The sequence below is a fragment of the Histoplasma capsulatum genome, genomic scaffold (genome assembly GCF_000149585.1).
Source record: "Histoplasma capsulatum NAm1 scaffold_10 genomic scaffold, whole genome shotgun sequence".
In the NCBI taxonomy this organism is placed as follows: domain Eukaryota; kingdom Fungi; phylum Ascomycota; class Eurotiomycetes; order Onygenales; family Ajellomycetaceae; genus Histoplasma; species Histoplasma mississippiense.
In genome coordinates, this window is record NW_001813973.1 from 336,808 (window position 1) to 356,816 (window position 20,009).

Sequence of the window (20,009 nt, forward strand, 5' to 3'; positions counted from 1 at the left end):
CATCGCTTTCCACAGCCGGCATACTGTACGTCAACTGCAAATGGCGGTTGAAACGGTTGATTGTAGTGTTTCCTGTCTTTTGAGGAGTTGTATGCGGTGGGGATTTGATGGCATCAAGTAGAATATTGTCTAAAAATGCAATTACATCAGTCTTGCGAGGTGTCCATTGCAATGGTTCAGTCGCGCAAGACGACAAATCGGAAGAGTTTTGAGTCGGTAAGAACACCAAAAACAGCAGAAGAGTTCTTCTTGCTTTGAACGCGCGCCTCCTGGATAGCATGGAGATACGCTACCAGCTGAGCCATGTTCCGGTTGGATGAGACATCAGTCTTAGCCTCGATCACTACCAGCATCTGCTCCAACTTATCAAGTTCGGTCATATAGCCAAGGGACCAGTCGGCTCGGCCGGAAATCTTTCCCCCGCCACAATCTTCACTGATATTCGCCGTCATGGGAACTTCATATCCGACAGACAGTCGGCAATTTGCTTCAGTATCATCGAGCTGATCAAAGCGGTCTGCGAGTAAAATGTCAGACAAAGTGCGCGCAGAATGTTCACGTCGAAACTTTGATAACCTTGGGGAGTACTTGAGCCTATCGATCGCGAGAGCTAGGATTTAGTCAATACTGAACTTCAGTCTCCCACCAGTCAGGGGACAACTTACCCGCCCACGAAGAGAGTGGCTTTTGGGTGCTGAATTTCATTTGATCCTCCGTCAACTCCCATTAATATTGAGGATGATCATCGATGAAATCGATGCCGAGCTTATCAATAACAAGACTGAATGTCAGTTTTGAAGATTGGTATATTGGTTCCACCGAGGTATGAGAGATTGATTGTAGGATTGATTCGAGAAACGGCTGCAATGCACTCACTTCAGGCGCGAGGCCTGTTGCTAACAGCATCTGTAATGCTGAAATGGATGATGGAAAATGAGCTATTGCATCCGTAAGGTCGTAGTGGACGTGGCTTCTGTCTGTCGAGCTTCTGCTTTTTGCTAGGTAGAGACATGCTGGGGGGCTCTCTGAATGTAACAAGAGTAAAGCTAAGATAGATCTGATTGTGAAGTTGAGATTCACAGATAAGGCACGAAGTGAGAGATGAGCTTGTTGCAAGTGTAAGTTCTCAGATGCCTTGTTGGGGCTGCCGTAATTCTGTGGGATGGTTAATCTGTATTAGGCCACTAGGGCAAAAGAGCTCAATCACCACCAGCGCCGTGGTGGTATAACATCTGTGTGACTAGTTCTTGATTTTAGATTGCCAACAAATTTACTCGAGTTGTCTGTTGGTCAAACCATGTCCAGTGCTTGATAATGTGCGTCCGACGGTTGGTCACCCTTGATGCACGTGTCCCGAATTCCTGGGCGCATCCAGTTAGTTAAAATGTCACCTTCTACAGATCTGTAGTATTGATTTAAAGTTACCTAGGGGTGCTCTCAAGTGTGTAGAGACGCGACCAGGCGTCAAGAAGCCAATGGTAGCGGTTGTTTGTGATCCATGGACGATGCTTAACCATATGCGTATTAAGTTTAGGGACGGGGTTTGCTCAAGTTGCCTAATGCAGGATTGTGTTTTATACCTGAGATAGTGTGAATAATGGGCCCATGGAGCCGGAAAATTATTACAGAATATTGATGGGAATTCTGAGCGTACTATGTAAATGGATTCAGGAGCGTGACGCGAGCGAACTCAAAAGATCGTTTTAAGCCTTAACAGGCCATACTTGATGTGTTTTAGTGGAGGTATCATGGCGATGATTATGATTATGATGACGATGAGGATGATTCTGATGGTGATGGATGATTCGGATGATGCACAGTAATGAACAGGATGACAGCGCATTTCAAGCTGTAGAAAGTGACTGGCCGGCTGTGTCACTCGTAACTCATCTGGATATGGGATGAAGATCAAATGAAATGGAGGAGAAGGAGGGTAATCCGGATTGCGTAGCAGAGTTGTCACGGTTACCATTGATCGATATGGCTTGTTTTACATATCAGCTAATGTATCAGATTCCTGCTTGTCTTTTGTACTGTGGAAGGAAATAAAATGAAAAAATGCATGTCCACCTGTTTTAATATGTTTCAAGCCGTGGCCGGGTTTTGTTTGAGATGCCACCCTTTGAAGGCACCTGACTTCCCCGTCCAGCTTCAGCTTCAGCTTCACCTCAACCTTCGTCCCACCAGATATTTATATCAACCGAAGCATCGACTGTCCCCAATAATCACCATCTATTATCGACTTACACTGCTACCAATTCGTGTTCTATCTTACTCACATCCCATATCTTTCTCCACTAGACCCTTGATTCCGCCGCCATCTACCTCATTGTCCTCCGCAATTCTTCCAGACCTCTTATCACAGAGCTTGCTGACTGCGTACATCCATGAGGTGTCTCTGCTTAAATCCACTTCCTAGATAACCTGTAGCTTTGACAGTACCGGCATTGCTCGAGGACTTGAGGGATTCCCCCTCTCCCGATTTGTGCTTTCAAGGCTTATCCCCAATTCCCCTGGTCCATCATGAAGGCTACTCCTCTCCTTATCTCCTGGCACGACGACAACGCCCCCATCTACTCCACTCACTTCGATCCTCATGGCAAAGGCCGACTAGCTACAGCGGGCAAGTACGTATATTATTACTCTTTTTTTTTTTTTTTTTTTTAATGAAATAAGATTGTTGCTAATGCTAAATTCTACCAGTGACAACAATGTTCGAGTACGAAAATCTACACTCCTCCTTCTGCACCCTCGCTCAGGACACCCTCCCAAGCTGACATAAAGTAAAGTTATGGAAAATCGAAACAAGCGGCGAAGAGCGAAGAGTTACATACCTTTCAACCCTCATAAAGCACACACAGGCGGTAAATGTTGTCCGATTCAGCCCTAAAGGTATTTTCACGGCGCCCCATCCGCTTCAGCCCGGAATCTTATGTTAATATTGAAAATATACGATATAGGCGAAATGCTAGCCTCCGCTGGGGACGATGGTAACGTGCTGCTCTGGGTCCCCTCAGAACTACAGCCACATGGGGGAGGCCTGAGTGAAGACCGATCTGACGACAAGGAGACATGGCGAGTGAAACATATGTGCAGATCTTCTGGGGCGGAAATATACGATCTGGCGTGGTCTCCAGATGGTGTCTTCTTCATAACAGGCAGCATGGATAATATCGCGCGAATATATAACGCGCAAACGGGTACGGAGCAGTTTTAACTAACTCCTTGATCTTTTTTTTTTTTTAAAAAAAAAGTACCGAAACTAAGATGATTAACCTTGGACTGGCATTTGTAGGCCAAATGGTTCGCCAAATTGCAGAACATTCACACTACGTCCAGGGGGTTGCATGGGACCCTCTCAATGAGTTTGTCGCAACTCAATCTTCCGACCGATCGGTGCATATTTACACTCTGAAGACGAAGGACGGACAGTTCACGCTCACATCCCACGGCAAATTTGTCAAAATGGACCTCCCCGCCCGCCGCATATCCTCAAGTAGTCCAGTTCCCCCCGATGTTCTTGGTCTTAGAACTCAATCCTCAACCAATGATTCTCTAGCAATATCTTCACCTGTCCCTTCAGCCCCTGGAACGCCAATGACTACAGCATTGCCTATGGACCCCCCGCCAGTATCTCATAGTCGTCGTTCTTCCTTTGGCTCCTCCCCATCAATGCGGCGCTCAGCATCTCCAGCACCTTCCATGCCGCTTCCGGCCGTGAAACCGTTGGAGGTATCCTCTCCAGGTCTTATCGGAGGACTAGGAGTGAAAAATGCCAGCATCTATGCAAATGAAACATTCACGTCCTTTTTTAGAAGGCTGACATTTGCGCCAGACGGGAGCTTGCTTTTCACACCGGCCGGACAATACAAAACTTCACACGGGCCCCACGGCGATCCTCCTAAGACCAGTGAAGAAGTGATAAATACCGTATATATTTACACTCGAGCCGGTTTTAATAAGCCTCCAATTGCCCATCTGCCGGGGCAGAAGAAGCCGTCGGTAGCTGTGAAATGCTCTCCTGTTTTCTATGCATTACGCCAGGGTACCAAGCCTACCCGACATATTACGCTCGACACATCGTCCGGCGAAGACGCTTTTCCATCACTCCCTGATTCCGCAATTCCGGCCATTACCCCAACAAAGAGCTCCTTTATGGAACCCCCGCCTCCCTTAAACACCTCGACATCTGACCTTTCTCGTCCTCTCACTTCTCCCAAGACCACTGAACCAGAAATTGGTGCTGTACAAGGAGGGCCTAGCCCAGCCTTTGCGCTGCCGTACCGGATAATTTATGCTGTTGCAACTCAGGATGCGGTTCTAGTCTATGATACCCAGCAACAAACGCCAATATGCATAGTGAGCAATCTACACTACGCGACATTTACTGATTTAACTTGGTAAGTCCTCCCCTGTGTTTGAATCCTACACGCAAACATCGAATGCTAACCTGTGACAACCAGGTCCAATGACGGCCTTACATTAATAATGAGCTCATCGGACGGATTCTGCTCAACCCTGGCCTTCTCTCCAGGAGAGCTCGGCCAAATCTACCGCTCCAGCACAAGCGAGAAGGGCCAGCATGTCCAGCATGTCTCCACTACCTCCTCCACAACCACCACCCCTCTGCCCACACCCACCTTCGCAACATCTCCTTCCCTCTCCAAACTGAACCCCACATTCTCAGCCCCTACACCCCCTTGCACAACAACTTCAACCACAACCCCCATCACCCCGGCCCGGCCCACTAGCCCAACCGGTTCCGCAACCTCATCCATAACACAGGTCTCCACAGGCATTCCTCCAATTTCAACCTCAGCCTCCGGCCCGGGCTCTAATTCTAACTGCACAGTCATAAATAACCCAACTCCCACACTCGGCTCCGTTCCATCCGTAACAGCCACAAACTCCGCCCCACCACCGTTCCCACAAGCCGGCCTCCCGCTAAGCACTCCACCACAAACCCCCATGTCCGGCGTCTCCCACAGCGCTACGAGCTCCGTCAGCGGCAGCGTGCTGGGAAAACGGGACATATGCGGCGTGAGCGAGTCTGAGAGGGACGAGGCCAGGGACAGCGGGCGTGGGGATAATGGAGCGGATGCGGATGGGGAAGTAATCGCTGCTGTGCCAGCGGCGAAGAAGAGGCGGATTGCGCCAACGTTGATTTCTGGGGAGGACACGCCAAAGGGCGCACCTGCCCCGCCAACCAGTGTGGAAAAATAAATTTAATTGAATCAAGCCCCAAAAGACAGATAGCGGGGACATGAGAATGACGCCTCAGACGTGTTGGCTATTTATTTTTGTTTTGATTTGTTTCGGTAATAATGCTTGACTGGTACAAGTATTATTTCCGAATATTTGTTTTCTTTTTCTATTATTGTTTTTATTATTGCGGTTTTCCATCGATGTTGGTATTTGGGCGGGCCTTGTTGTTTTTTGCTCTCACCTTTTTAGCAGTTACTACTTTTGTAACCCTTTGCTCCCTACGGCCTTACCTATTTGTACAGAAACTTTATTGTCTATTCTCCTCATTTCCCCCTTTTTTCGAAACTGACGCATATTTTGGTCTCCCAGCAGTACACAACAAAGTATTGGTTATACGGATTTCCACTTCTACATTACGCTTTTTATCTTTCAGTTTTACTACTCCATTTTTCTCCTTTTTTTCCCTTTGCTCTCTCCCCAGTTTGCCATCGTAGTTACCCAGCTTTCTCCTTTTTGTTTCTTCTATCTATCATTCATGCTATTACTCTTATCGCCAAATGAAATGCTGATATGCCTACTGCTTCTGTTATTAGTATATAACAAAATCCTTTCCCCAGGGTGTTTGGGTGGGGGGTATGACGATTATGTATATTCTTCCTACTCTTGTCTCAAATTTTCTAATTTCCATCTCTACAACCCGGCCATTCTCTCTCTCTCTCTCTCTCTCTTTTTTTTTTTTTTTTTTTTTTTTTCCCTTTCCTGATTCACATACTCCTCTTCTCAGCTATGAGCTACTGTCACACTTTCAACTTTTGCTCCCCTCCCCACGTTCGCCATCATCGCTTTGTGTTAAGCTTCTCGAACCTCCTCCTTGTTTAGTTCCTGCAAACAAAAAATGACCAAAAGAGAAACTCCCTCATTCTTAGCTAGTTTTCTGCATTATTATTATTATTATTATTATGATTATTATTATTAACTTATTATTATTACTATTATTATCAGTTAACATTAGTTTAGCTATTATTGTTATTGAACATTGCAACACACACGCGCGTCCACATCATCCATTCAGGGTAAATTAAGCCAGGCTGAGATCACAATTTTTTAGTTATGGTTGTTATTTTATAACAGCACCATCACCCACCCACCCGCAGATATACACTCGAGATGTATATGTGTATAGATATATATATCCTATACAAAATACATAATAGGCAGCCTGCATGTAATGTGTAGAGTAGTGCGTATGTCCTGCACCGCCCACTGTACGATTGACATGTTTATTTTTTTAATCCAGACAAGTCAAAAACAAAATTAACAAAGCATAACAAAGCAAATACATATACAGAGTAGAGAAGAAAGGAGTGCGACATAACAGCATGCTCATTGTGTTGTTTTTGAAGAGAGTGTGAAAGGGTATTTACAGCTTGTTTGAAACTAGCGTAGTCGTACAAAAGTGGGTGAGGTCACTACAGTCTATAGATATAAATACGAATCCTGATCGGACAGCAACGGCGGTCACAGTATGCGGGGGAAGCAAATCAAGAGCAGTCTGACAGGACCTTTTTTTTTTTCTTCTCTTTTTTTTGTTTGACATTCAAAAATCAAAAATGTGAACAGATAATTTAATAGAGCAGGAAAACAAAATGAAATAACTAGTATGCAGAACTGGTGGGAAATTGAAGGCCTGGATTCATGCGCATGTGTCTTCGAGAAGTGGTGACGGATTAATGCATAGTTGTTATAGATGGAGAAGGGACATGGGATGAGAAAAAATACAACTAAAATCAAGGTGTAGGAAGGGAATAATTTCGTAGGATAAGACATTAATAACACTTTCCTTCCCTTTTTTCTTTTTCTTTTGACGTAAACAAACAGGTCAGTGGGAAGAAAGTGTGAGTTTTGGTAAAAGCGGTTGCAGAATTAATGTGTAGAATCAGTAAACTAGCAAAACCAAATTAATCGCAATAAAATAAGGAATAGTATAGCGTATCGTATTGAACGGGTTAGGAAGAGCAGCTGAGGCAGGAGAAATACGAAGGATAATGCAAGGATAATGGAATGGAGAAAACGAAAACAAGAGACCATGTATGTGCAAGTCATCCTCAGATCCGGCAATATCCATCCAGCGATTTAACATCTCACCAAAATTTGCAGGGGAGTCCGGACACTCTTCCTACCATGATCTTCGGCTCCCACTATGCTAACTGGCTGGTTCGTGTGAACGTTGTAGTCACGATACAAATATTGATATATATATATTTTTGTCCAACTGACTAAGCGTCAAGAGAAATAGATTCCGCGCTCAGTATCCATTGGCGCTTAGCAGCGGCCGCTGTGCTTCGGGTATACCTGGTGTGAGATCCCGATATCTGAATCTCGTCACTGTCATTGCCATTGTAATTATCGCTCGAACAGTCACCGTCGGCCTGGCAGAAGTCATCTTCCTGGCCATCTCCAACACGAAAAATGTCGAAGGGGGTCACACGCCTTACTTCAGAATCACACACGACTCCACGCTGCTCGTCAATGTCAGTGGGATGGACGACCAGAGTCGGGAATTTCGGAAGCGAAGTGGACGGGTTGACAACAGTTTTCGGGGTAAGAATCATTGGTGTCGATGTTAGGGCGGGATTAAAGCGGCGGAGCCGCATGCGGAAGTACTGGAACGTCATAGGTGACAAAGGGCTGAGGTTGGCTCTGTCTTCGTTCTATACATAGGCATACAGGAGTTAGAATTTGTTTTCGCACATAGGTGAACATTAGACCAAAGGACACAATGAGCTGATGGGGGTAATAAAAGAATAAACCCACAAATAAATGATGGTATAGATGTCAATATATAGCAAGGATCATGGAATGTCCAAGAATTGCTCGGGCTTAGTAACTCTGAGCGGATACGATCGCAGGCTGTAGTTATCGGTGTAAGTAAGTTTAGATCCAAAATAAATGGCCAATATATTGATATCAGTAGATACGATAGCTTTCCTCGTAAGGACTGCATAGAAGAATATGAAAAGGGGAAGTGGTAACAAAGCTTACAGGACTATTCAACATGCTGTTCCGCTTGTTTCTGCCTTTCTTAATGTGGCTCTTCAAGGCGCTCGAATCGAGAGGCTTCAACAGCTCGAAGCTGCAAAGTAATTCAGCAGAAACCGACATAATTGCGCCCCAGTTATCGAATTCGCCGCAATACTGCAAAAGAAATGTTAGATATCAACTAGTGGTAGGGAAATAAATAGAAACTAAAAATAGGACTAAAAATTTTACATTTGGAGCAGAGAACACGGTTACTAGGATCCGATCGTTGAAGAACTCATAGCCATCCTCGACAACCATATGCGCGCGGCACACAAGATCAAAGTCATGGCGTTGTAGGAAGTCCATGATGACTTTCTTCCCGAAGCAATAACTCACGCCTCTCTCGTTGGGTTCCCAATCATTTTCCATATCAGCGGGATCACTCCAAAGAAGATCGTTAAGTAATCCATAATCGGGAACGTCTGTTGGGCGGGCAATTCCACGGATGTCATCCATATGGGCCAAGCTTGGTGAGAGCCCACCATGAACGCAAAAGATCTTGCCGGCGACAATGGAGGCAATTGGCAAGCAGTTAAAAGTATCGACGAACGTTTTCCAGATTTTGATATTACATCTGCGCTTGCACTCGTCGTAAAACCCGTAGACTCGAGTCACATTGGCACACTCGTGGTTTCCCCGGAGTAGAAAGAAGTTTTCGGGATATTTCAATTTGTAACACAACAGGAGTAGGATTGTCTCCAAACTCTGTTTGCCGCGGTCGACATAGTCGCCGAGAAAGAGGTAATTAGCGGCTGGGGGAAAGCCACACATTTCAAACAACCGAATTAAGTCGGTATATTGACCATGGACATCTCCCACGATCTTCACAGGCGCCGAAAGTTCAAGTAAAGCTGGCTGGCTAAGGAGCACTTCACGAGCTGCCATGCAAATGGCGATTATTTCAGCATTTTTCAAACAGACAGCCTTGGTGACTTTCGTTGAATATCCTGCATCAAGAAGCCTAGTAATCATGTCATCGACATCAATCGATTTCAGAGCACCAATTCCCATTCCAGGCGAACCATTTGTGATTGACTGGCTTGTAACCGCGACGTCTTGCAGAACAGGATTTATAGCTCCTTCTCTCTTTATGAGAATAGATTCTCCAGGCTTCACATGAATGGAGGATGGGGTTGGACGGGAAGGGGGAGTGTCGGAAACATGGCCAACCTCGCCAGATCTGCGTACTTCATTGATGTTTTTATGGCCGTGGCCTAGGGAAGCGGACTGGGAAGGCGATGGAGGAGGATCTGGAGCATCCACATAGGAACGCTGGTCATCCGCTGTTGTGGGCGTGGGAGGGATTGTAGAGGAGACTGCGGAGGTACGATTAACTCGGGAATTAGCGGACTTTGCACTTGTTGCGGATTTGATGGAGCCTGCATCTGATTTGTCCGGTGAACCGTTCTCACCACGCGATAGGGTGGAGATTGAGCCTCGGGGGCTATCGTTCTTGTCGCTTTTTCCACCGGGGATTTTGGAGCGGATGGAGCCACGGATGGAACGACCCGAATCGCGAGTGTCCGTTCGAGAGAAAGAAGGGTAAGATTGGAGACTTTCGCCGGGCTTCTCTACAGATAAAGGTGCACCATCACTGCGTTTCGATTGTTGCTGACCCATCGTACGTGGGCAACGCGCGTTTAGGTGTCACAGGCAGAACAGGGGAAATTAGTGGGTAGAAGTCCAGGAAGAAGGGAGGTATGCCAGCCGCCGTATCTGTGGGTTATCCTCAAGGTCAAACTTCTGGTTACGACAGGCAGGAAGTTCTATTCAACGAGTGCGATCGGCCACAGGTTACGGCGGCCGGAAAAGCGTGGAAAGGAAGAACAAGAAACTACTCTCCACAAAGGGTCTTGTCAGCGCCACTCGCGTCGCTGTAGTGGGAATTTCGATGCTCAGTTGTTGATCCACGGTTTCGTAGGAAAAAAAAAAAGCGGGAGATGAAAATGGTTTCGATGGTGACGTATCTCCAGGATGGAAATGCTCAACTGATCATCTGGAGGTCACTTTAAAACAAGCGGGATGCGAAATAGAGCTATCTTGCGGCTGAGCAAGGAGGATACGGGAGTGTTTGGCAGTGAACTCGTTCAGTAAAGGCACTGGTGTAGGAATAATGTTTTTATCTAAGATGTTAGCAGAATGTATTGGGATAGGGCTGGAGGATAACTAGGATACGAAGGAAATGGCTGGAGGAAGGGAAATGGAGGGGTAGCGGCAAGCGACGATTATAGCCTACAACAATAATAATACATACTAGAGGCGAAGCCTGGAGGAGAGGAGTTTCAGGGAGGCTGGATGAAGATATTGCCTCCCAGGTGGACAAGACCAGTCGATCTGTACGATGGGACAATACAATGGTACAGTGGCGGGTGAGATCCTAGGCGAATCTCCGCCTCAAACAGAGCGAGGCACCAGATGGAGTAGGTAGGATGGCCAGATACAAGGCAGCAGATGTCTGTGAGATGCCAGTAAGGTGGTGAAGTGGTGAAGTAGTGAAATAGCGAAATGGTGAAGCGGTGAAATGGTGAAATGGTAAAGCGGAAGTGGTTGAAGGCGAGGACATCTAGAACTCTTTCTATTCTGGGGAGGCCCAGCTGACTCATCGCGGCCCGGCGGAGCATAATCGGGCCGAGTCTAGATCGCCCCCCATTACGTAAGACGACATATCCCATGAACTAGCTGGCTAGTATGGCTAGTATAGGTTCCTCCCCTGCGATTGTCAATGGGATCTTGGTGGACTGAAAATGTGTGGATGTCATCAAGAAGAACATCACTTGCGGTTCATCCATTGGGAGGCCCACTGAAGGACGGGCAGCGGTAAGATACTACATGCCCAGACATCGAAGTGTGACAGCATATCTGCCACCAATCCACTCATCCCTCAGAACGCCCTTCCCAGAGGGTTAGCTGATGCGCTAGTCATGGAATCGGTTTTTACTTTGGTCGCTCCAGTTTATCCATCTGACGAAAAGGTCGGACGAAATCTGATGCCATTCCAGGCCTCCCGCTATCCGACATATGGAAAGGCGATTCCCACAAACAGCTGTCTCAGTGTGCAAGTCTTTGAAAGAGGACATAGAAACGCCAGTGCACGTGGGCTATTGCAAGATTCCGCTCCGGGTATCACCGCTCCGCTTGGCGCAGAGTATGTGCCCGAACCACGCTCAGGCCCCGATCGCTTACAACGAGGGAAAGGATGACAACCCGTGGCATTCGAAACCCACCAGCTCGTTTGCGAGACTTGCACAGCATGCGATGCCCAGGCCCGTGGAATATGACCAGTCTCCTAGAACCTTGGCATCGAAGCCAAAGCAGATAATGTGTTTCAGGACCATATATCTACCCCTAATCTTTCTAGATATAGAAGCTTATTAGGTCTGTGGCATTGTAGGTACCCTCCCACAAGCCGCACCCTAAGGCTCCCATCTGACATCGCCCCTACATGACTGAATCTCAGACGATGGGGGGATAGTTCAGGTAAGCTTCATGACTGGCTTGAGGCGGAGATTAGCCACATCAACCTCCGCCAAGCATGCCAATCGGGTCTTGTCTTGAACGTCCCTTTGCTTGGCATGTCAGTCCCGCCAGTTTCAATAACGCCACAATCGAATGATGTGAATGGAGCTGGCAGGAGTACGGAGTAGATTGTTACGGCTTCGCCATCAACCCATCAATAGAATGCAAATGCAGTGGCTGAATGCTGGAGCATCTTCCCTGGGGAAAGCATCAGTATTGTTGACTTTTGATGACCAATAACCAATATCGTGTATGCGGGCGGACATAAACAGGCATACCCTCTCGTCCTCAATTCACAGGGTTGCGGTTGGGATTCCGATCCGGAGAAATTCACACCTTTCGACCGGTTTCTCCCGTTGGTGGCGGTCTGTCTCGAATTCACGCGGAGTTGGCTGTTGCTTGTCCTGAATGAATCAACGGCAATCATGCATAACCACGCGTTACAACTGGACAAGTTTGGCTGAAAGTTGAGATAGGAAAAGGCAACCTCAAAAAGCCTCCATTGGGACATGTCATATGACATGTAATTGAGCTTCAGGAGGCTTGTGGCATAACTACTAACCAATAGTATGATGTCCTTGTTCCTTTTCTTTTTTTTTTTACTTTCTTTTCTTTTCTTTACTTATCTAAAGGGAATGATCCACGACACCAGTGAATTAAAATTATACCCGATTTTAGCGGATCAATTGCCGAATTTCGGCCTAGAATCTTCCAGTGAGCTAAAAACAGAGAATAACGGTGAATTCCTGCGCCAGCGCCATTTACTATTTACTTTAGGGTTCAGAATCCCGCTCATATGCATATGCAGGGATAGTACCGGGGGGCTCTCTCCCCCAGGACGTACTTGAACCTGACCTCAAAACGTAACATACGCTATCTAATCGTTATCTGACGAGGAAATCTCCTGCCCTCTACGATGTATAGCCGGGATGCCCTAAATCGTAGATAGTTTCGTGGTTGGAACTCACTGGTGACTCCGATTTGTTAGATTATAGAACAATGATACAGCAAACAGTTGATTGCAACTATTAACTCTGATGGATGGTATCTTGATTTCATAGCAAGAAAATAATGGGGGAAGGCAGACAGTCCAGCAAAAAACAATGAAATTGTTAACATAAAGAGGCATCATCAAGCCTTCCAGTATTCTCCTCATGCCATCCCTTGTATGTACTGGATATACATCCAACATAAATGCCCACGTAGGCTACTTTTGCAGTTAGGCGTCAGCACGAGCTGAGACGGTTGGATATAGAACATATATATCAGCACCGGTTGGTTGCACTGAGCTTCCTGAGAATTGGAACCATTTGCACTCCCTTTTGGATGAAGCGTTGGTAGAGAAAACAGTCAGGGACACTAGGGACGCAGTGTGGAGATAGAAGAACCCCTCATCCCCGATCTTGCCCACATCTGGGCCCGCGTGGATCACAATGGGAACACCGTTCTCGCGCTCAAAGAATGCAGCCCTGAGAAGTGCTGTGCCAGATTCAATACGCTCTAAACCCATGGCGTTCGCTTTGGCTCTTTTTGCCAATGAGCAACCGGGCTATCTCAGTGTGGCTCTGAGCAACTGCCGTTGATAGCGCCGTGTTTTATCGCCAATTACACAAATTGGCATCGGTGTCATCGTTGATCACAAGTTGGGTGGTCTGTTAAAAACTTCGCCCCCCAAGGAGCAGCGACGGGGCGACGACAAGTCGATGGCAGGATTGAGATTCACTCTCTTCTCAATGAATAAATTGACTACGCCTACGGAGTACTCCGTAGATAGCCAAGGGAAACCATGTTAATTAGCTCTGGACCCGTGAGCACACCGCTCAAAAAGCAATTTCTCCACGTTTCATTTCAATCAAGCTTCTGGCTTCTTGGTATTCTTTAGTTAACCAGTTGGTTTGCTGCGAAGTTGCTTATATATTAGATACCTGACTGGAGGCAGTCTGCGCAATGGCTGTTCTGAAAGCCTCAGCTCCTTTTCGATGCCACTCATGCCACCGGTTTGTGGCCTGTCCTGTGTGGTTCATTGATGTCTAGTTGATTTACGCTTGCACCAGCAGAAATAGTGGCCTGTGATCGGTTCCCACAGGAACGTCGAATGTCGCCATGTCTAATCCTGTGCTGTGAAAATGTGAGCAGAATCGAAGCGCGGATGCTCCCAGAGTGTAAGCAGGTATGATCACGGCTTGATCGGAAGCTCTGGTGGGTGTCCTCAAGGGATGCTCGAAGGACATGAGGTCAACTTCTTTGGTATAGCAAGATCATTCGCTCAATAGCATGAGTAGCCAGTTTCTTTTTGTGGGGGTGACGGCCACCATGCCGAAGCTTCGATAAATAAATTTTCAGCTGAGATGTTCCTTTCAGCCCCCAAGACGTTGCATCCCTTCCGATAAGATGGTGAGATCGAGAGAATGAACTGGTACAAATTTCAAGCGGTTCTAGACTGTAATGCCTGTTTGTGGATCTACAGGGTACGATTGCTTCGGATCGTTGCCTTGTGGGCCGGCTTTAACTATGTATTTTCATAACTAATCCAATTACAAAGAAGCCCTACTTTAACGGAGTGGCATTGGCCCCACATGGCCCCTTTGGAGTACTGATCTCGTTATCAGCTGAGAACCGACAAAATACCCTGTACTCTATCTGGCCGCACGGTCTTCAAGTTTATGTCTGTTTGAGAAACAGCTCAGGATGAAGGCGCATATTCTCAGTGAGCCTACAAAGATAGCCCAGCAAACTGCCAGCAGAACAGAAAATGTCCTCACCTTGGACCGTGAGAACTCATATAATCCCGGCGGCATACCCTCGCTCGTTCCGCCGGGGTACCCGCAACCCGCATAACTCCCGGCTGAAGCTTCACGTCAATGAGTATCGCCCGCACGGGCGCGCGCACAAAGATGGAGGAAACGCAGATAACCCCGGCGCAACAGTAATCTTCGCCCATGGCGTCGGCTCAGTCAAAGAATGCTATGAGCCCTTCTTCGCCGACCTCCTCACAAACCCGCTTACACCCGCGATCCATGCGATCTGGGCCGCCGACGTCGTCAACCATGGCCAATCCTATCACCTGAATGAGCGCGAGATAGGCGACGAGCATCACTGGTTCGACGGGGCGCACGATATCATGCAGCTCATCAACCACTTCCAGTCCTCATTGACGCTCCCCTTGATTGGCATCGGGCAGAGCTGGGGCTGTGTTCACCTCCTGCTTCCCGCGGCATGGCACCCGCGCATCTTTCAGGGGATCGTGCTCATGGAACCCGTGCTGGAGGTGGGATATCACCACATTGAAGAGCTGAAAGCGCATGGTGTCCCCGAGCAGGGGCTAGCGCGGAACATGAACATGGGTTTCTCTGTCGCGCTGATGCGAGATCAATGGGAGAGCCGCGAGGCAGCAGAGAGACACATGCGCAAGTCGAAATACTACTCACAGCTTGACCCGCGTGTGCTATCTCAGTCTCTACGGTATGAATTGCGCAGTATGCCCGATGGAAGTGTTACGCTTGCAACACCTAGATATCAACAAGCACAACTGTTTATGCGCGCCGACCCGCCAATGAAAGGCTATCCCGCTGGGGAAGACTATGCAACGAGGGCTGAAGAGAGTTTTGTCGCACGGGGTTTTTATCGGGGTGAGCCGGCGAAGATAAAAGAGTATCTACCAGGTGTGCATTGCAAGGCGTTATATGTGTGGACTGCGGATAACAGTCCGCTTAGTACGGATTCGTACCGGAACCGGATTGTTGGGAAGACGGGAATAGGCCTCGGTGGAGGCGGAGGGGAAGCGACGGGGCAGGTGAAAGAGGTGTTTGTGGCAGCGGAGGGTCATGCCCTGCCGTTTCTTGAACCCAGAGGAACGGCCAGGGCTGTTGCGAAGTGGCTGGCCGAGGAACTCAAACCACAGTGGGAGATAGAGGAAGCGCGGCAGAGAAAGGAGCCAGGTATTGATCCTATCACCGTACCCCATGAGTGGGTTCAAAGGATTTCAAAACTGTGAATTTGAATTTTCGGTTTGGGCTTTCTTCTTTCCAAATTCCTCTCTTGAGGATATTTTGTTGAATAAACTCATGAAATTAATTTCTATTAGAACCAGAGGTACAGTCACATAAATAAGGAATTGCATCGTAGACTGCTCAATAATATAAAAATTGTTAACACTTCAGTGTAACATTCCCTTGATATCTATCGACCCGTTTAGCTCTCCATACCACCTGTATTTCACACAATGGCCAGGTGTTTCATGTAGTTGACTCCAAGTAGATGATTTGCCTGTGTGCTTCCAGGCTTCGTGTGAGAGCTTCTTCACTTTCTCAACAGGATGGCTAAATCTGTCAACTTTGCGGTTAGCATTTGAACTATTCTTGTCACTCTAGTGCGGCATCATGCTGCCCTTTCCCTTGAGGTGAAGGGAAGAAGGTTTCATTATGGTCTGCGCCTGATTATGGGAGATGTGAGCATAGTTACCGCATTGCGACACCTTACTATCCTATCTCTTTGACCTACTTCTGCTGCCGGCCTAGTAGTGGCTCTAATATCAGGGCTATGTAGCCACTTTCCTCACCTTCTGGGTGGAACTGTGCAAGCAGTGCATAGGTATATATTGAAACGTTGATGATGATACGCCTTACCCCTTTACCCTAACCTTAACCCTAACCCTACACCAAACCATGATTTGCTTAGTTAGTCATTGCTCTTTGACATCACCGAGAGTTTGAAAATGCAACAAAAGTTCAAGTTGATAACAGCTTCTTGCAACCTTCCACGCCGCCTGTCTTGTCTTCCACAATATCCCATGCTCCTAGTAAATGGCCCTGGGAGCCATTTACATTCTTTTACACGACTTTTGCAACCAGCTCTTTTCTTACGCATTCAATCTCTTGGAGCAACTCGCTCAACTCCCCGCATCGCAGCATCTATACGTAGTGCTGCCGCGATACCAGCAGCCGCAACCATACCAAAAACAAGCAATCCAATGCCCTCACCTCTAACGCTTAACCTCGAAGCGAAATGCTCTGTATGTCTCATTCCACTTCAAAAGCCCAAGAGCTGCGGACGTATCTAACGCTTTCGGTTTTTTTGTCCATCTATGTTAGACTACAAAAGCCCGTGCCAGCACCCTCTACCTCCCACACGGTCCCGTTCAGCTCCCGATATTTATGCCCGTGGCCACGCAAGCTTCGCTTAAGGGGTTGACGCCGGAGCAACTCTCCCAGACCGGATGTAAGCTGTGTCTGAATAATACGTACCATTTGGGTTTGAAACCTGGGCAGGCAGTGTTAGATGAGGTTGGGGGAGCCCATGCGTTCCAAGGGTGGAATGGGAATATCTTAACGGATAGTGGTGGGTGAGTTTACATATATTTCTTTTTCAGTTGGTCGGTGGTGATGGGTGGTGTTGGAGTAGTTGAAAATGGTATTTGCGTTTGAGGAGCCTGGCATGAAGAAACGGGGAAGCAAGTAGAGGCGAGGGAGGAAAAGGCGCCGAAGGCGGATGATGGATGAGTTAACAAAAAGAGGGTCATTCCATGCGGGGGTATCGTAGCTAATATTATGTGCGTTGGCAACTGGTAGGTTCCAGATGGTTTCCCTCTTGAAACTTGCGCAGGTTACAGAGGAAGGGGTACGGTTTTTGAGTCCGCACGATGGCACCCCCATGTGAGTTTCCACCACCGAAATCTTCCCGTTACTTTTATTTGGCGCCAGAATTATTCGTTATTTAACTCGTTGGGCTAAATGAAAACGGATAGGCTTCTTACGCCGGAACACTCGATTTCGTTACAAAATTCTATCGGTTCTGACATCATTATGCAGCTCGACGATGTGATAGCAACCACCTCCCCCGACCACGCAAGAATAAAAGAGGCAATGGAGCGATCCGTGCGATGGCTCGATCGATGCATTGATGCGCATAAGTATCCCGAGAGACAAAATCTATTCTGCATTATCCAGGGTGGGCTGGATCTGGAGCTTCGGAAGGAATGTTGCAAGCAGATGGTTGAGAGAGATACCCCTGGGATTGCTATTGGTGGACTTTCTGGTGGTGAGGCGAAGGAAGAATTTTGCAAAGTGTGAGTTTTGCGCCCAGGGAAGTTGTCAAAAAATTTAGGATATTGGAATGGCTAATAATTTTACACTCGCTAGGGTAAATGCTTGTACTGCGCTACTCCCAGAGAAAAAGCCGCGATATGTGATGGGTGTGGTACGTGGCTTTCGGTCTGATGAATGAGTGGAATGAACACTGACAGTTTGCAGGGATATCCAGAAGATATCGTTGTGGCTGTCGCCCTCGGAGCAGACATGTTTGATTGCGTGTGGCCCACAAGAACAGCTGTTAGTTTTGATTTTCTGCTCGACATCACCTAAACGAGTTTCTAGCAAAAAAAAAAAAAAATGCTGACCCCGGAAACAGCGCTTCGGAAATGCAATTACTTCGTTTGGCACCTTGAACCTTCGCAATGCGTCATTTGCGAACGACTTTCGGCCGATCGAAGAGGGCTGTCAATGCATGTGTTGCCGACCCAAAGAAAAGGGGGGTCTTGAGATCACAAGAGCTTACATCCACCATCTTGCCGCCAAAGAAACGGCAGGAGCTCATTTGTAAGTGCTCTGTAGCTGCTGGAACAGAAATCGTGGAGCCACGCGCACTAACCCTAATGTCCCAGACTTACAATGCACAATGTCCACCATATGCTGGCAATGATGGGTTCCCTCAGAGCGGCGATTCTGCAAGATAGATTTCCTGATTTTCTCCGCAAATTCTTCAAGACAAGGTACGGTGACTACACGAGTATACCCCAATGGGCAGTCACAGCTCTACGTGGAGTTGGAGTTGATTTGCTAGCTGGTTGATCTTGGTTTCATCTGGATTCGGGAGTTAACTGCAACATCATGATGGGCTCATTTGAGATGGCGCTTTGAAAGACTTCTTAGCTAGTATATAGACCGGAGATTTGATCCACAGCTATGAGTTATGGAGGCCTCGCAAAAACTAGAAATGTAAGTGGAAATCTTAATACCGGACGGCGGATAATTCCAATTCTCATGGTAGAAGTTATGAATGTCAACCCCCGTAAGCAAGTGAGTTCTGCCCTAACCGACTGACCCATCACGTGTTCTTCGCGTCGCGTCGATGTTGGAAGTCAATTAAGCAAGAGAACTCGAACCCAACGGGATGCCAGCAATCATCCCACAAGTACATCATTTCAATCTCCGTTGATGAACAAACTACGGCGAAAACCATAATCAATAATGCCTCAGTCCGACATGCAAACCGTTCCTATCACCCCTTCAGAAACACCAAAGCCAAATGACAGCTTAACCCCGCCAACACCAGCGCAGTCGGCCTCTCTCAGCCCCTCCCCCAACCACAACCCTTCCCACGAGGAACATCAGTATCTTCGCCTAATCCGTTCAATCCTCGAAACGGGCGAACACCGCCCTGACCGCACCGGTACAGGCACTTGCTCTCTCTTCGCGCCGCCGCAACTCCGCTTCTCCCTCTCAAAACGTACCACCTCCAACCCCACTTCCACCTCTTCTCGCACCCCCGTTCTCCCTCTCCTAACTACTAAACGCGTCTTCCTTCGCGCCGTCATCGCCGAACTCCTCTGGTTTATATCAGGAAGCACATCCTCCCTCCCTCTCAGCGAAGCCGGCGTCAAGATTTGGGATGGCAATGGGAGCCGCGAATATCTCGACTCAGTCGGCCTCTCCCACCGTGCTGTTGGTGACCTAGGCCCCGTGTACGGATTTCAATGGCGGCATTTTGGCGCGGAATACATCGATGCCCAGACAGACTATACAGGCCAGGGCGTGGATCAAATTGCAGAGGTGGTACGGAAACTGAAGGAAAACCCATATGACAGGCGCATTATCCTGAGCGCATGGAATCCAGCGGATTTGAAGAAGATGGCGTTGCCGCCGTGTCACATGTTTGCGCAGTTTTATGTCTCCTTCCCTGCTGGGGATCGCGATGATGGCGGGGAGGAAAACGAGGATCAAAACGAGAAGGAGAAGAGGAAAGGAACACTATCTTGTCAACTTTACCAACGTTCATGCGACATGGGGCTTGGGGTGCCGTTTAATATCGCCTCATATGCACTGCTGACGCATATGTTGGCGCATGCGGCGGATTTGCATCCCGGCACATTGATACATACCATGGGCGACGCGACATGTGTATTTGGATCATATTGAGGCACTGCAGGGTGG

General features: G+C 47.6%; 6 protein-coding genes across 6 annotated transcripts; 4 read left to right on the top strand and 2 right to left on the bottom strand.

Moving 5' to 3' along the window:
• Positions 1–176: 176 nt before the first annotated feature.
• On the bottom strand, positions 177–1,972 carry HCAG_07994 (predicted protein; the record flags this gene model as incomplete). The annotated part of the gene is made up of 6 exons (XM_001536835.1): positions 177–594; positions 666–694; positions 877–906; positions 1,297–1,361; positions 1,426–1,556; positions 1,725–1,972. The coding sequence occupies 6 exons, from the start codon at positions 1,970–1,972 to the stop codon at positions 177–179; spliced, it is 921 nt and encodes a 306-aa protein (XP_001536885.1).
• Positions 1,973–2,523: 551 nt separating this feature from the next.
• On the top strand, positions 2,524–5,223 carry HCAG_07995 (conserved hypothetical protein; the record flags this gene model as incomplete). The annotated part of the gene is made up of 5 exons (XM_001536836.1): positions 2,524–2,627; positions 2,810–2,892; positions 2,961–3,200; positions 3,296–4,400; positions 4,464–5,223. The coding sequence occupies 5 exons, from the start codon at positions 2,524–2,526 to the stop codon at positions 5,221–5,223; spliced, it is 2,292 nt and encodes a 763-aa protein (XP_001536886.1).
• Positions 5,224–7,381: 2,158 nt separating this feature from the next.
• On the bottom strand, positions 7,382–9,906 carry HCAG_07996 (serine/threonine-protein phosphatase PP-Z; the record flags this gene model as incomplete). Its single annotated transcript, XM_001536837.1, has 4 exons — positions 7,382–7,403; positions 7,483–7,916; positions 8,248–8,400; positions 8,623–9,906. 4 exons carry the CDS (start codon positions 9,904–9,906, stop codon positions 7,382–7,384), a joined length of 1,893 nt encoding a protein of 630 aa, XP_001536887.1.
• A 4,648-nt stretch (positions 9,907–14,554) lies between these two features.
• Positions 14,555–15,908, top strand: HCAG_07997 (predicted protein; the record flags this gene model as incomplete). Its single annotated transcript, XM_001536838.1, has 2 exons — positions 14,555–15,768; positions 15,887–15,908. The coding sequence occupies 2 exons, from the start codon at positions 14,555–14,557 to the stop codon at positions 15,906–15,908; spliced, it is 1,236 nt and encodes a 411-aa protein (XP_001536888.1).
• An 863-nt stretch (positions 15,909–16,771) lies between these two features.
• Positions 16,772–18,647, top strand: HCAG_07998 (queuine tRNA-ribosyltransferase; the record flags this gene model as incomplete). The annotated part of the gene is made up of 8 exons (XM_001536839.1): positions 16,772–16,813; positions 16,893–17,143; positions 17,370–17,418; positions 17,610–17,866; positions 17,940–17,997; positions 18,051–18,128; positions 18,208–18,395; positions 18,461–18,647. 8 exons carry the CDS (start codon positions 16,772–16,774, stop codon positions 18,645–18,647), a joined length of 1,110 nt encoding a protein of 369 aa, XP_001536889.1.
• A 399-nt stretch (positions 18,648–19,046) lies between these two features.
• On the top strand, positions 19,047–19,994 carry HCAG_07999 (thymidylate synthase; the record flags this gene model as incomplete). Its single annotated transcript, XM_001536840.1, has 1 exon — positions 19,047–19,994. The coding sequence occupies one exon, from the start codon at positions 19,047–19,049 to the stop codon at positions 19,992–19,994; it is 948 nt and encodes a 315-aa protein (XP_001536890.1).
• Positions 19,995–20,009: the final 15 nt, after the last annotated feature.